At 43.9% G+C, this 17,008-nt stretch overlaps 1 protein-coding gene across 1 annotated transcript in view; it reads left to right on the plus strand.

Annotated features, from left to right (window-relative positions):
* Positions 1-17,008, plus strand: part of DNER (delta/notch like EGF repeat containing) — a gene marked incomplete at both ends in the record, with an annotated part of 331,941 nt that overhangs the window by 124,666 nt on the left and 190,267 nt on the right. The window contains 3 exons of the mRNA XM_082631051.1: positions 2,142-2,447; positions 5,302-5,396; positions 8,013-8,179. Coding sequence (XP_082487177.1) covers positions 2,142-2,447; positions 5,302-5,396; positions 8,013-8,179 — 568 coding nt within the window. The remainder of the gene's footprint in view (positions 1-2,141; positions 2,448-5,301; positions 5,397-8,012; positions 8,180-17,008) is intronic.

Below are 17,008 nucleotides of genomic sequence, written 5' to 3' on the forward strand. Positions count from 1 at the left end.
CCTAGCTAATTAAATTCTTCCTCCTTCTTGAGGTGATACCCATTCCACAAAGCCTTCCTAAAAATAAATCCAAAGCACAGGAACAGTATCAGGACTAAAGGAGCAATTCAGTCTGTCCCTCATCACACATTGCTTTTCAGATGTTGATTGATCTATCTGTCTTTATTTTTCCAGTGCTTTTTTAAAGAAACTCTACCATGTTTTCTGTGTTCCTCAACGTGCTGGGAATAGAGCTGTGAACATGGCAGATAAGTCCATGCACTGATGGGGCTCACATGTCTTTGGGAGACAAAAAAGGGATTTATTTTATTTTATTTTATTTTATTATTTATTTATTTATTTTGCAGTATGCGGGCCTCTCACTGTTGTGGCCTCTCCCATTGTGGAGCACAGGCTCCGGACATGCAGGCTCAGCGGCCATGGCTCACGGGCCCAGCCGCTCCGTGGAATGTGGGATCTTCCCGGAACGGGGCACGAACCCGCGTCCTCTGCATTGGCAGGGGGACTCTCAACCACTGTGCCACCAGGGAGGCCCAGGGATTTATTTTAGATTTCACGGTGAGGGAAGGCTTCTCGGAGGAGATGACATTTGAGTAGAGAACTTTGTGAAATGAGGTAGAGAGCTACGCAAATTCTGAGAGAAAAGCATTCCAGGCAGAGGGCCCAGCAGGTGCAAAGGCCCTGTGGTGGGAATGACCTTGGCATAGTGCAGGGACATAAAGAAGGTGAAGAGGGTTGAATGTAAGGGAAGAGGATAAAGTGTGGGAAGAGAGGACCTCAGGGATAGGAAGGGGCCAGATCAGGGAGGGCTTTGTCTGCCGTGGAAGGAGTTTGGATTTTACTTTGAGTTGATAAAGATTGTAAATATTTTAAATTATTTACGCTTGAAATATTTTCTTCAGATATCAATCCATCTACTCTTATCTGAGATTTTGTGAAGGTTTTGCCAAGTGATAGCACAGAATTAACAATGTGGTATTTTTGGAGCTGCATTTTATTCAATCCAAAATCCCTTAATCTTCCTAAAGGAGTTTGCTGGAAATTGTGTGACAAGGGTCATTAGCAGAACGAGTATCTGTTTTTCCAGGCAGAATTCTATCCATTCTATCCGTGTGTGTTTAAGTATGAACTCATTTCAACAAGAGAAATCGAAGGTCCCATTTCTCTGTTGTCTGTTATTCACTCAATTCTATTACCAGCCCTGAGAAACCAGGGCCTAATTTTCTGTTATCACAGAAGCAAATGATAACTGAATAAGCTCTGTGAACGTGCCTGAACCCTTGGGCTGTCTGGAGAGAAGCATTGTTACGCTGCTTCATTTCACATTGTTTTTGTAGCATCTCCAGGTAATAAGAAATGGCAAGTCAGAGGTCAGCAAAGGACTCAGCGATAAACACTTTTCCTTAGGACATGAACACAATTTACAGATATGCAACTGAAATTTTATCTTCCACATCCAGCAGGGTAACATTTCTCTGTAATCACCCTCCAAAGTAATCAGGTAGAAACTTTCATAGAACTCTGCTTAATATGAGTCACCACCATGCTCCCTTTTAGCATGCAATTGTTACGCAAGCTGATCATTTTGGAAGCTTTTAATTAAATAACATCACCTTAAAGAGAGTTGTTCATCAGGTAAGAAATCGGAAGACATAGGTAAGTGCATCTCTAGGGGGAATAAACTAGGCAGTCATTTCTCATGAGGGAACCTTGCAATGAATGGTCCAGGATGTGAAAGAGGAGATTTCAATTGAGATCCCTAGTATGAGTTGACAGGCAGCTAAAAATATCAAAGTTGGTATATTCCTAACAAGCCTCAGTTTTAACTATTTTTGCCTTAGAAAATTCCTCTAAGTAAGTATTCCTGAAATCAACATTATTTAGGGCCTTGGGGTGGGAGAGGCTCTTCCGCACTAACTACATCCTTCCTTGTTGGACGCCTGTTATCTATGGAAGGGTTAACGTTGGGATGACCGTGGGAGGCCCCCCTGCCCCAAACAGCACAAGTAGTTAAAAGCGCATATTCCACAGGAGCTGCGTTTCTGTTAGAGCAGCAACTCGGAGCCACGGAGCTCATCTCCCAGAGACGGCGCCACTTTTCTTATGAGCGAATAATTGACCCGTTTATGGTCTCGTTTCAGCTCGTTGCGGACCCTTGTGCCAGCAACCCATGTCACCATGGCAACTGCAGCAGCAGCAGCAAGAGCAGCGATGGCTACCTCTGCATCTGCAGTGACGGCTATGAAGGTCCAGTCTGTGAACAGGCACTTCCCAGTGTCCCCGTCTCTGGCCGGACAGAGTCCATGGCACCCAGACAGCTTCAGCCTGTCCCCACCACCCAGGAGCCGGACGTAATCCTGCCCCGCTCTCGGGCCACCATCACCCTGCCAACGTGGCAGCCGAAAACTGGGCAGAAGGTTGTAGAAATGAAATGGGATCAAGTGGAGGTGAGAACATTTTCGTGCATGTGCTTTTTATGGGAGAAACCAGTACAGTTAAAATAATTCCAGTGTTTCTGATATCAGCAATACAAATGCAAGACCTTGAAGTTACCTACTGAACAAAAGATATGCCCAACTTCTTTTCCTTTCTGCCTTCGTGTGTAGGACATCTCTCTTGGTTGTGTAAATGGGACGTTTCGGTTATGATTGTTTTGTGAGCATAAACAGGGTAAGCAAGAGAAGAACATGAATGAAGTTATTTCCTGGAATGATAACCACATACGTTTCTGTGAGATAATCTTAGATTTGGGGACAGGCAGCTCAATGAAGAATATTATAAATGAACATATTACAGATCCTCCGTTATTGACCTAATTTTCTGTCATGGAATTTTATGCTCCATTTTTTGGTTGTCTGTTATTGTTTAGGTTCTAGTAGTGGTAAGTTGCACCACCTCAGTGGGATTTAGAAAAAAAATGCTATCACTGATATTTAAAAATATTTTGGCAGTGCGTTCGAGAATGAGATTTCCAAATTTTGTTCATTTTGGCAACAGCAAATTCTGTTTATTGAATCTTGTCCAGTCTGGATTTGGCTTATTGGATTTTCAAGCTCATCAAAAGTCCCATTCTGAGGATTTTCCAGCAGACCTTTAAAAGATGACATAAAGTATAAGTTTGCTAGCTAGAAGAATAGAAGAACAAATACAAAACATTAGTTTGAGGTAACATTGATGAAATGTAATTCCACTCCATATCTTGTCCTTTATATGACTTCCATATAGACCTGTGGTTGTATATTATTATACGTTTTGTGGCTTAAATGAGAAAAGAAACCTATATAGATCTTTGTGTAGCATTTTTAGAGCCAAAGAATATGTCTAGAAATTTCGATTATTGTTATAAAAGAGGTAAGGCAGCATTTCTTGTTTGATGTTTCTGGGTGATTTTAACCAGTTGACCCGCTTTTTTTTTTCATTGCCACACAATTTGTGAAGACCTCATCCAGACCGCGGGGCAGTGTTTTTATCCTATCTAAAAAACTGTGAACTTGTCCTGATTTCAGATTTGTAATGGATGTTTTGGAGTTAGGATTTTAATATCTCTTTGCTGAATGACTCACTTCTTGAATGTGCATTAGATTTGGTCCCATGTTTATCAAGGAAGTGTCCTTTGAAGAAAATTTCTCCCCAGCCAACCGTTTCAACCTATTTATTCAAAGACATGCTATCCTACAGTTGGTAAATGTAAAAATGAATTGCCTCATATTCGTGTCATGTGGTTATTTCATACGCTGTTCAAGAAGCAGGTTAAACGTGCCAGAGGAGGGGCTTCCCTGGTGGCGCAGTGGTTGAGAGTCCGCCTGCCGATGCAGGGGACATGGGTTCGTGCCCAGGTCCGGGAAGATTCCACATGCCCCGGAGCGGCTGGGCCCATGTGCCATGGCCGCTGAGCCTGCGTGTCCGGAGCCTGTGCTCCGCGACGGGAGAGGCCACAACAGCGAGAGGCCCGCATACCGCAAAAAAAAAAAAAAAAAAAAAAAGTGCCAGAGGAACACGTGAATATATTTCTGGACAATAAATTCTACATGTTGGTAGTGGGGTGAAAGTGCTGAGAATTTCTGTTATTGTTCTCAGTTAATTCAGTGATGGCGATCACTTTTTTTTTTTTTTTTTTTGTGATACACGGGCCTCTCACTGTTGTGGCCTCTCCTGTTGCGGAGCACAGGCTCTGAACGCGCAGGCTCAGCGGCCATGGCTCACGGGCCCAGCGGCTCCGCGGCATGTGGGATCTTCCCAGACTGGGGCACGAACCTGTGTGTCCCCTGCATCGGCAGGCGGACTCTTAACCACTGCGCCACCAGGGATGCCCGATGGTGATCACTTTTAATACCCTTTTGTTTTGATTCTTGGGATGAGCACAGTGATCACAGCATGAGGAATGAATGAATAAACAGGTCAGAGGCACCTCACTGGACACAGCTCAAGTGTTAGCAATATGCTTCCTGATGAACACAGTTTCCCCCCTTGAGCTCCTTTTTTTGCACACATCAGTGTAATACTTTCCGGAACACGTTACCTAAAAATGAAGGTCTGGTCCACAGGGGGAATAAAGGGCAGCTCCCAGCTACCTGACCTTAGCATGTGCCACTACGTACACCTCTGCACAGAGCACGGTCACTCAGACCAGACACGTCTGTTGCTCTCCGGAAAGCTCATTCTCCTAGTCATTGAGATTTCTACCCGTGGCATGGAAGCTAGTCCTTTTTTTTTTTTTTTGCGGTACCCGGGCTTCTCGCTGTTGTGGCCTCTCCCGTTGCGGAGCACAGGCTCCGGACGCGCAGGCTCAGCGGCCATGGCTCACAGGCCCAGCCGCTCCGCAGCATGTGGGATCTTCCTGGACCGGGGCACGAACCCATGTCCCCTGCATCAGCAGGCGGACTCTCAACCACTGCGCCACCAGGGAAGCCCGGAAGCTAGTCCTTTAAGGCCACCTCCTCGTTCTCTAAGCATTTAGTCCCTCGTTACCCCCAGACTGAGCAGAGAACAGAGGCCCGTGACTGCTTGCAGGATGAAAGAGAGAGGGGAGCAGATCTTCCGCCTTTCCGTGCAACATCCTATTAGCAGCTGTAGTCATCCTGGGAATGTGTAGACGCCTCTCAGCAAAGCTTTTGCGTTTCAGAAACTCAAATGGCAAAGCTTTCATTTTGGTTAGAGTTTGTAATATTTCACTTGGCCTCTCAGGTGGCCGTCCCAGCATCACCCAAAGGAATGGAGTGGATGCAGCTCATGGAATTTTGCTTCCTGATGTTATCTTGCGCCATGATTAACCCCCATAACTTGTCTTCTCTGTTCCTCCAGGTGATTCCAGATATTGCCTGTGGGAATGCCAGTTCTAACAGCTCTGCGGGTGGCCGTCTGGTGTCCTTCGAAGTGCCACAGAACACTTCAGTCAAGTAAGAATAAACTCCCAGTTAAAAATGATTATGTTTGGGCTTCCCTGGTGGCGCAGTGGTTGAGAGTCCGCCTGCCGATGCAGGGGACGCGGGTTCGTGACCCGGTCCGGGAAGATCCCACATGCCACGGAGTGGCTGGGCCCGTGAGCCATGGCCGCTGAGCCTGTGCATCCGGAGCCTGTGCTCCGCAACGGGAGAGGCCACAACAGTGAGAGGCCTGCGTACCGCAAAAAAAAAAAAAAAAAAAAAAAAGATTATGTTTGTGACTGTCTGCTGGGTGGTGTCTGTTCACATAACTGATCCATAACTGGTCAGTCCAGTGAGAATCATGAATGTTCCATGTGTAGATGTGGCCTCTGTCACTCAAAAACTAGAGGGAGCGATTTCAGAGGAGAAGATTCCAGGGAGGCTGGATTGGATGAGTTAGGTGGGAGATAGATAAGAAACCCAGGTGTCTTAGCTAAGATCTAGAGCCAGACCCTTCTCTTCTCAAATGACTTTTGCTCCCCAAATTCTTTGGTTCCTTCTGATTTTAGTGGACCATTAGTTAAATTAATATGCATAATTTACCCCAAATTTAAGACCCAAACATTATAGTTGTCTCTTTAAAAACAAGCAGGTGAGACGAGTGTTTTGTTGTGTTTTAAATTTAAGCTCCTTCAAATTACACACGGCTGGTTGTCACTGGTGGGGATGGAGAGGAGGCAAAGGGAAGCAGTGATGACAGCCCTGGCAGGGCGCCAGGTGCCCTGCTTTGCTGGCGAGTCACGCTGCCTGGAGCACTGCCCCCCCGCACCTGTCTGACAACGCCTGTCCTCTCTGTTGGTATGAACAGGCACTCCCCATCCTACCCCTCATGCACTGAGACGGACATTTGCTCTCTAGCCTTCAGGGACTTCAGAAGACGGGGACACGTGGCCCTCATCTGGTTAACCAGTGTGCTGCATCGCTCCATTTTAAGAGGGCAGTGGGCACTGGAGACCCATTCTTCACTTACACAGGGTCATTTTTGCCCACCTTCCCTTCTAAACAATGGAGTCCCTGAAAATGTTTGGAAGAGGGGCTTTGTTCCACTGCGCCTGCAACCCCCTGCCCCCTGCCTTGAACTCTTCTGGTAGGAAAAGCCAGGATGGGCAGTGAACTCCGGGCACAGGGAAGAAATCCCTGTAGGGAGAAGGGTGTGGCATCTGAGGCAGCTCTGAGTTCTGCCAGTAGGGGGACCCCTGTCCTAAGTGTTCCATTGCTCGTACCAAAGATGAAACTCCACCGTCCAACGCCGGTTTCAGGGAAATCAGGATCATTTAGTTGCCTTTATGTTTATGAAACCAGTTCTTTCTTATCTAGGTCATATTGTTTTACTTTCATAAGCCTTCCTGAATAGTTCTGATCCATCCTTTTAAATGCCTTCTTTCTCCCCCCCCAACCCCCCTAAAATCTGAAATTCCCCAAGACTCTCTGAGGCTTGCAGATCTGGACAGAAAGAGCAGAGTCTGACCCAGACTGAGTAAGATGGGCGTGCTGAATGATCTCTGGGTGCTGGCTTCACGTGGGAGGGTTACTAGCTCCTTACACTTTCATTTATTCATGAATTTGATCCTTTATCAACCCTTTATCGGGCCCCCTGCTGCAAGCCAGGAGCTCTGCCCTGTGGGGAGCAGCTCTGTGCACCGCGACCCTGCTTCCCCGGCAGCACAGAGGAAGGACAGGCAGCTGCTGGTTGCCGGGAAGATGGGTGCAGAAGGTCTCAGAGGAGGGGTGCTAGTGGGCTAAGCCTCGAAGAATGACACAGCTCCCTGGTGAAGGAGGCAAAGGCTGGGACCCGGGACAGCACCTGCCCGGGGAAGAGACAGTAGGTCCTTGTGGCCATTGCACCGGGTGGCAAGGATGGAACTGCAGGATCCGAGGCTGAGAGGGAACTGAGGCCGGGGTGGGTTGGTCGTCTAGGGCATTTCATTCTTTGGATTTCATCCTGAAAGCAAGAAGAAACCAGGGGAGGCCAGAGGCATGGGAGGTGATTGGTACGCGGGCCTCCCACTGTTGTGGCCTCTCCCGTTGAGGCGCACAGGCTCCGGACGCGCAGGCTCAGCAGCCATGGCTCACGGGCCCAGCCGCTCCGTGGCATGTGGGATCCTCCCGGACCGGGGCACGAACCCGTGTCCCCCGCATCGGCAGGCAGACTCTCCACCACTGCGCCACCAGGGAAGCCCCACTTTCACTTATTTTAGCAGCACTACTCAGGTGGTTTGGGGATGTATTACACACTTATAATAAATTTTAGCAGGACTCTTTTATATTGTGTGGTTATGGAAGGAGTTGTCTCTAAACTCAATATGCCCTTTTATTATTTATGAAAATTGTTACCCAAAGGTGAGTTATCTATTAGCGATTTTGTGGTATATGTTTGATCAAGCGGGAGACAGACGTTTCTAACGGTGTGGGAAATGACGGCCGTGAGTCCGCATGAAGTGGGCGCCTGTTTAGAAGATCCTTTCCTCCATTTCCCAATTCTTTTATGGATGTATGTGCTGTCTTTATTTTTATTTTGAATTTGATGGCCTGATTTTCAGATGAATTTTTCTGCAAGGGACTTTCCGTTGACGTTGTTCTCATTTTCAGAATTCGTCAAGATGCCACTGCCTCCCTGATTTTGCTGTGGAAGGTCACGGCCACGGGATTTCAACAGTGCTCCCTCATAGATGGACGGAGCGTGACCCTCCTCCAGGCTCCCGGGGGCCTCGTCCTCTTGGAGGAGATGCTTGCCTTGGGGCACAATCACTTCATCGGTGAGTTATGGAAATCTTGTATCCAAAACCGCATCTGGTTCAACCCAACCTCGGTTTGGTGTTTAGAGAGGGTATATAGGGAAGTTTGCCCAGATAATCTGAATTCTAGCCATCAGCATAATTTCCTCCATATTAGGTGAGGTTTTTCTTATAATCAAAATTGGCTTCTAAGATAATATTTCCAGTGTGGCTCAAAATGGAAAAACTGTGGGCTTTGAAATCCAGAGACTGTATCCCAGTTCTGGCCAAAGAGTCCTAGATGTGTGGTTTTTGGCATTTAATGCTGTGAATCTCGGCTTCATTTTTTTTTTAATTAATTTATTTTTGTTGTGTTGGGTCTTTGTTGCTGCATGCGGGCTTTCTCTAGTTGCAGTGAGCAGGGGCTACTCTTCATTGTGGTGGGCAGGTTTCTCATTGAGGTGGCCTCTCTTATTGTGGAGCACGGGCTCTAGGTGCGCGGGCTTCAGTAGTTGCGGCACGTGGGCTCAGTAGTTGGGGCACACAGGCTTAGTTGCTCCGTGGCATGTGGGATCTTCCCAGACCAGGGCTCGAACCCGTGTCCCCTGCATTGGCAGGCGGATTCTTAACCACTGTGCCACCAGGGAAGTCCTCGGCTTCATTTTTGACTCTTTAATCTTTTTCTCCCAGAATTGTGGGCAACTTGAGGCATTGAATGTTGGTGTCTCAGGAGAAGCTTGTTTTCCACTTGATGTTGGCCTGACCCAGGGCCCTGGGCTCGGCACCTGAGCAAACGATTTATCACTTCTGAACCTCTGACTCAGAATAACTTGGGGGGATCACAACTCTCTTTGGGGTCCCTCTTGCCCACACCACCTTCCTCCATGGGTCACTTCTGAGTTTTCACATTTTCTCTAACATGATTAAATCTGTCATTTACCTTTCTCTAAACTACCACATGTCCAATTAGCTGGTTTTAGTTTCCTCTGCCCTGGAGGAAGATGACCTTCAGAAAGTATGATTCCTCCTGACCCTCCCCTCACCCCCCCCCCCCTCCTCCGGCTCCCCTCAAGGGCTAAGCTTGGGCAGTTTCCAGAGGACTTTCCCCTGGTTTAGCATTCTGATTGTCTTCTGCCAGTTTTCTTCATTCCGGGGCTGGGACTTGTAACTCTAGCCACTTACCATGCTGATAACTTCCTGACTTTATTCAGACATGTTCCGTCATGCAGCCTCAACTCAGACACAAGCTCAAGTTCAGACTCTACTCATTCCAGTCCAGTGCACCCAAGTGGCCCTCTGCATCCTGCTGTTAATATCTTGTCCTGTCCAATCATAGATTCTAACAATCCTCACCTGGAGGATGAAGGAACTAGAGGGTAGAGGCAGCACCTGTCTCTCAGGGGTATTGAAAGGGTTTAATGAAAATGGATGTGAAAATATAAATTACAAATGTTTTTTTTCTGAGGTACACTAAATATTTTGCTAAATTAAATGAAAGCATTAAGGTGTATTCTCCAAGATATGTGTTTGATGCAAATATAATGATGACAAACTGGGAAAATGAAATGCTCAACTCTGTATCATTTATATTGTATTTTATATTCGATCCTTCTCTGGTGATAAGGTCATTTCCCAATCTTTGGAAATCCAACTGGGGGTGGGGGTCAGGAATTTTACTGGGCAGAGAGAAGGTAAAAAGAAATCAGCTTGGGGAATGGACATGCTGGTAAAAGAGGGGACGGTATTCAACTTTGGACCAGTTTTTGGCTATTAAGATGGATACAGTACTAGATTATTAGTTAGAAATTGTGTGATGAAGTGTTGTCAACAGTCAAATCTAAATTTTACTCCCCAGTACAAGTAACTGTTATTTGCTTCCATATCTGTTGTAACAATTTATTTAAAAGGAAATAGTTTCAGTTTTACTTTATATTAATCTTTTAAGTTTTTCTTTTTAGTAGATTAGCCTGTTCTGTGACATGGAGCTAACATTTCAGAAAATGTATGAGTTATCACTACTCTTTAAAATGTCATTAATTTTACCAAAATATATACATTCGAAATGTTACCTTATATTTTATACTACTTTGGGTTTTAACATAACCATGATTTAGACTGATATTGGGAGTATTTATATTGGGAGTATATCAGTATATCAGGGATGAATATTAATAAGAAAGATTTTCCAGTGTTAATATTTATTTATTCTTTTGAGGTACAAGAAATTTTGTGAACTCCAGCATGATTTGTGTTCATTTTGCTAACAGACAATTTTATGGAAAAACATGTCTTTGGTTGAAATGTTCCTTAGAGGAATAATTTCCAAAAATTAATTTGATATGTTAATAACTAAATTAAGGAATTCTTTCTCAAAACTTATACTTTGGGTTATGATGAGGAGACAATGATTTTGATCCTTTATTTCTCTAAAGCATTATTTTCCACTTTGAAAACTTGTGATCTGATATATTTTTAAGTTTCCTAACTAGAGCCTCCTGTTTTTGTTTTTTTTTTTGCGGTTCGCGGGCCTCTCACTGTTGTGGCCTCTCCCGTCGCGGAGCACAGGCTCCAGACACGCAGGCTCAGCAGCCATGGCTCACGGGCCCAGCTGCTCCGCGGCATGTGGGATCTTCCCGGACCGGGGCACGAACCCGTGTCCCCTGCATCGGCAGGCGGACTCTCAACCACTGCGCCACCAGGGAAGCCCCGAGCCTCCTGTTTTATGTGGCTTTGTAATGGAGCTCACCCTCTTTTAGTGTTATTCTTTTCAAAGAATAGCAGTCTTGCTTCACAAGCTCCTTTCGAGAGAATGGCTGTCTTCCTCACAATGATAAATTGGCAACACCTACTCATGGCCAGCTACTTCTTTTTACAAAATCTTTTTATCGTAAAGAAACAAGATTTATCTTTTGTAATCATTGTGGAAGCCTTATGCTTACTACATTGACACGTGTTGAACTCTCTTTTTGAGAGTTTAATTTTTTTTTAAAGCAGCTTCTTATAATAATTACTTTTTTTTTTAACAATACTGGGCTCTATAGACATGAATACACTTTTAGCTAAGAACCAAAAGACTATTTTGAAGAATACAATGGCATTCATTCAACGGATGAACAAAGTGATGCCAGTGCAGGTGGGAGAAAACTTCCATGCTGAAGGGAGAGGAAAGTTTCAGAGTTGTGCTGCTGTGTTTAGTCACTGCTGCTCCTTCCTAGAAAGAAACTTGAGGCCCTTTCAGGAACTGTCTCCTCTCCTTCCCTCACTCTCCGTAGATTCCCTTACGTAACTAAGGTCCTAAGGAGTTTTAATATTTCTCTGCAACAGAGCAAAGGAATCCCTTTTGTGTCTTTGCGAGACAAACTTGGTTGCCATTACCAGCTTTCCATAAATGTTTGTTTTAAAATTTTATTTTATATACTTTTATTTAAACACTACTAGGATCCCATTCTTATTATAATAGTTATAAGCAATTCAAAAAATTTTAAAGTGGTATTTTTAAAAATATAAATATCATTATTCCTAAACTCCATCTTTCTTTTCTGAGTAACCAATATTAATAATTTTGAGTTTTGTGTTACATACAAATATTTTCAAATACACAAATTTACATTATAGTAAAGCAACTATACTCCAATAAAAATTTTAAAAAAAGTTACAGATGTTCTATGTCTAACAATAGAGCAGTGAATGATTAAAAAGTTAAGCTGTAGTATACAATGGGATACCATGCAGTGATTTTAAAAGTGAGTATATTATGTTTGATGGAGCAAAAAAAATCAAAGATTTAGTTTTAAATTTAAAAAATAAGTTGAAGAATATAATACTATGTCATATAAATGTTCTTTTTAAAACTTTATTGCTGAGAGCCTCACATTAATATTCTGCACATTCCAGGTGATGAGAATGTATTTATCTTCAACCTTTTCCCTTGCTACTCCATTTAATTTTTTCCAGTTTTCCTTCATTACCATGGCCTTATGAATATTTATCCTCTTTCACGGGAAGAAAGAGGTGATGTAACATTGTACCCGACATGTGGCTCTTCCCTCTGGGCCTCAGTGTACCAGCCCCTTTCCTCCAGTGCTGTCACCCAACTTCAACTCTTCCGCTCTCTTCCTAATTATCTCTCCTGTTTTCCCTAAATATGTCTCTTCCAAATATGTTATTTGCTTTATGCAATGTTTTAGGGGCAAAGAACTAAATCGACCTTTGTTTAGCATCTTCTGCTCCACTGGAGGTACCCAAGGTGCTCATTAGCTCCGTGAGGATCCATTCACCCAGTGCTCTCGATTCCCAAGTAGGAGATTCATTGTTCCAGTTGCATTTTCTTGAAAAGCAGCTGAGGCTTCCCTGTCTGAAGTAGGTCATTTTTTGCTTTTGTTTTACTTGTGGTTGCTTGGAGACACTGCCATGATGGACCACCTCAGGGGTGGGGTCCATACCAGCCCTCTGGTGTGTGGCCTCTGTGTTGGAAAGCTGCTGGAGGTCTCCATTTCCTTAGGGTAAAAGCTGCATTGGACTCCTTCTCTAGGCTTTTGTTTCTTCTCGTCCCTTGCCCTTAGGCATATATCCCCTCAATTCTACACGGTGGATCTCTGCTCTAGCCACCTGCTACTTGTCCCATCCCCACCTCTACCTTCCCTGTCCTCCCATCCTCTCCATGCCTCAGACGGCCAGATCTATCTCTCAAGACCTCATTTATTTATTTTTTTTAATTTAATTTTTATTTTATATTGAGATATAGTTGATGTACAATGTTATGTTAGTTCCAAGTGTACGGCAAAGCAATTCAGTTATACATACATATACATCTATTCTTTTTCAGATTCTTTTCCCATATAGGTTATTACAGAGTATTGAGTAGAGTTCCTTGTGCTGTATAGTAGGTCCTTGTTGATTATTTATTTTATATACAGTAGTGTGTATATGTTAATCCCAAACTCCTAATTTATCCCTCCTCCCCACCGCCCCCAGCTTTCCCCTTTGGTAACCATAAATTTGTTACGAAGACTGTGAATCTGTTTCTGTTTTGTAAATAAGTTCATTTGTATCATCTTTTTAGATTCCACATATAAATGACATCATATGATATTTTTCTTTCTCCGTCTGACTTACTTCACTTAGTATGACAATCTCTAGGTCCAACCATGTTGCTGCAAATGGCATTATTTCATTCTTTTTTATGACTGAGTAGTATTCCATTGTATATATGTACCACATCTTCTTTATCCATTCCTCTGCTTCAAGACCTCATTTAAACTCTCCTCACTTGGGGTGGTATAGGATGAAAACAGCCGGCAAAAGATTCTGCTGTACATGGATTCCCAAATCTCCTTAAATTCTTACAACTTCCTACAAACACACAGACGATCCCGGAATATCCTCATAGTTAACTCTCCTTCTGCTCAGAAAACCCAGCAGGGCATGCGTACTTTACTGATACCTCTTGTCGATCGCTTGCTCAGAGAAATGCTGCTGCTCCTCTCCCCTACTTTTCACTTCTATGGTCTGTATTTGTTGCTACCTCAATCTGGTATTTTACCTCTTTCCTCTTCCTTGAATTTATTTTCCTTTCCATCCAGCTCATCCTCTCTCCAGTCTTTTCTTTCTGGTAGTCTAGCTGCTTATATTTGCCTTTTTTTGCTTTCCTCATTCCCTCCTCCTGCTCATAAGCCACTACTTTTTCGATCACTTTTACCACATTTGTACCATTCTTTCTTACAGTTTTTAGTACATTTTTATGTCTAATTTATATTGTATGTTAAATATAGACCAATGCTATATCGTTTATGATCTACTAAAAAGCTGCTCTTGTAGCTTTAGATCCACTTTAACTTCACAAAGGAATGAACAGTGCTGTCCTTGGCACTGGGATCACATCTTCAAGATTATAGCTAGTAGATTAGCCACAGAGCTCTGGAAGTCAGTGACTTCCAGGTCTTTGTAACTGCCATCTTAACTGGATTAGAAATGTTCCCAGTTTGCCCATGACCCTTTTGTGCCACCTGTAGAGTGCTTTAAATTTCCTTGATTCTAAATATCCAGTTGAAAAAGATTCTTGTCTTGTAAAATTATTTGTAAAGCAGTGCATTCTGTTGATTTTCTTCTCTTGAGAAATAAGGAGAAATTACCCAGTACTTGAGCAAGTACAATAAGGGTTAAGATTTTGATTGAGGTACTAAGATGGCTCTGGTGCAATGGACTTTCACAGCCCCAGTGGCTTAAATCTTTAGGGACTTACCTGTTACATTTGTTTTCACTGGCATCAGGATGCTTCCTTGGAGACATAGTCTTTTGTAGTCTGTTTATACTGGCATGTTTAAAAAAATGGAATTTTCAATGTGCAACCGACGGATGCTGTTATTTTTAGGCAGAAGTTCCTCATTTGGACTCAGTTGGCCCCTGGTTTTGCAATAGTTTTGGAGGTCAAAGGTCACTTCACGGATCCCATGAATCTCCTGAAAATGCACTGTAGACTTTTGTGTGTTTGTGCATCTTTCTTTGCAGAAACCCAAACTTCATTGGATTCTCAGAGACATCTGTGTCTCTAAAAATTTTAGAACCAACTCTTTAAGCTGTGTGTGATCATGTGACAATGTGTACATTTTCAACGTTCTCTGCTCATTCAGTGACATTTCTTTTGACTGATTTACCTGCTTCCCAAATCTCCAAATCAGGGAACTTAACCTAGTTTTATTTATTTACATTTTTAGGCAGCAGGGCCGTGGGAAATACTCAGTTCCTTATTATTTTAGAAAATCTGCATTGCATGCCTTGTTTCTCAGGCACTGTGCTCACCTGGATATGCCAAGGTGATTTAGGTGTGGTCCCTGAGTGCAGGGGCAACAAAGGTGGAGACAAGGGGCGTGTCAAAGAGGAAGGAGCGGGTAACTTAGCTGGGGGTGGAGCGGGTGTGGGTGGGGCAGGGGGATGGCAGGGCAGGCAGAGGATTCTTCTTGGCTGTACAAAGGGCAGTGCATGACAATTTGATGGCCCAAGAGTGTGTGTCATTAAGATAATTTAATAATAGTGCTAAAAATCGACTAATGGCCATCACAACTGGAAATAGACTTTAATTTCAACAGGCACATAACAGAACCTTGGAAAATCCCACCCACTCCTCCAACTGCCTCTTATACAAATACACTTAAAGTTAAGTACTCAAGGTGTGAGTTTTATTTCCTGGGTTCTCTGTTTATCCTCAACAGGTAAAGGAAGTCTAGACTTTGATGTGATTTTTCAGGTAGTCTTTCAGAATCTTTTAATAAAGCTCTAGTTTCTTACTGTTGACCTCTCTCTCTCCCATCCCTTCTGGGTAAACTATTCCTGTGAGCCTTGTCCTTTAAAAGGTAAGTTTCAAAATTAGTTTAGCTGGAGTTGGAGTGTCTCATCCTGTAAACTTGATGAAAAGAGGGATTGGGGCAAAAGTGCTCCCAAAAGCCAGGGGACACCATGAGGACCTCCCTAGTTGGGGTAAGGGTGGTAGGTAGTATTCAAAGGGGAAAGTCTTCCAATAGAAAAGTAGGGACAGGAGATTTTTTTAAACATCATAGTTTGGCTGGAGAGCTCCCTGAAGCCATGCATAATGACCAATATTAATTTTTTTGCCTGTGCCTATTTTTAGCAATTTAGGCATCAGCTCTCTGGATGGGTCTTACTTTATCTCAGCCATTTTTTGATGAATTCCTGTGTTTCTTGCTCAGGAGTTAAAAGGAATCAGGAGGTAAATAGGCCAGACACTGCCCCTCCCCACCTGCTGTGCTTCTCCACCTCCAAGCTCCTTGTGGCCAGTCCCTGGCCATGAGGGCCATGTGGGGGCCCCAGGATCTGACTGCCTGTGGAAGACTCAGGGTGGTAGGAAAGGGGTGGGAAGAGGGCCAGGTATAGACCAGGACATGTCAGAAGAAAGAACTCCCATGTGGAGTAAAAGCTGCTTAGTATAAGTTTTCCTCTTAGTTGTTGGAAAAGGCCACTGGGAGATGCAGAGCCAGATTGGTAATTCAACTCTTGCAACTGTGAAGACTTTATGGCCTGCCTAGCTCTCTTGCATGCACTCAAGTTATATTTTTCCTGGCTCTGATGTCCACTTTAATTTGTATTTCACCATTTAATGGTATGCATTTTCTGTAAGCCCCTCAGATCTTCTAGAATAAATTAGGATATAAAGAAATAAGGTATTAATTGGGGCACTTAAAATTTCTGAATACTCTTTACTAGACCTTGATGATATCTTCATTGAGTATGGTATTTTTTAGACCCATCAGTATAGGGATGGGTATTTGCATCATAGCTCTGAACCAGTAAAGCAGGGTTGATTCTCTGACATGTCTTAACTCATCTTCCTTGTACACAGGCTGTTGCCCGACTATTTTCTGAAATCACCCTTTTCATTCTCGTAGTGTCTGAACCTGCATTCTCTAGACCTGCTTAGTTACATGAAGCCTTCAGTCTCCAGGTCATTCTCCAAAAAACCTGCAGTATTTTATGAGCTCTTATTGGTGGAGGTGGATGGAGTATACACCTTACCATCCACATCTGGGGCTCTGAGGTCCCTGGCCCCTTGGCTGTACATTGAGCTGGAATCTTCCTCTCTAAGCCCAGAAGTATTGAACCTCCTCCAGCTTTCAGCTGTGAAATCTAATTTCCTGCAGGCGTAAGGCCGCACTGTCTCCAGTTCCCCTTCAGGGCTATCACCCTGTCCGGCTTCTCTGCCCGTGGTAGGCCCTTGTCTCTGTGGTCTGGACCCTGTCTTCCTTAAACTGCAGCAGTTCTGCCTGGACCACCCCCAGTTCTTGCACACTGTTGCCAGCCCGGAGTGGAGCTGTCTTTCCCCCCTTCTGAATCGTGTGGTTTGGCTTGCTGGTCACCCTT

This window comes from Mesoplodon mirus (genome assembly GCF_964341445.2).
Source record: "Mesoplodon mirus genome assembly, chromosome: 8".
Lineage (NCBI taxonomy): Eukaryota > Metazoa > Chordata > Mammalia > Artiodactyla > Ziphiidae > Mesoplodon > Mesoplodon mirus.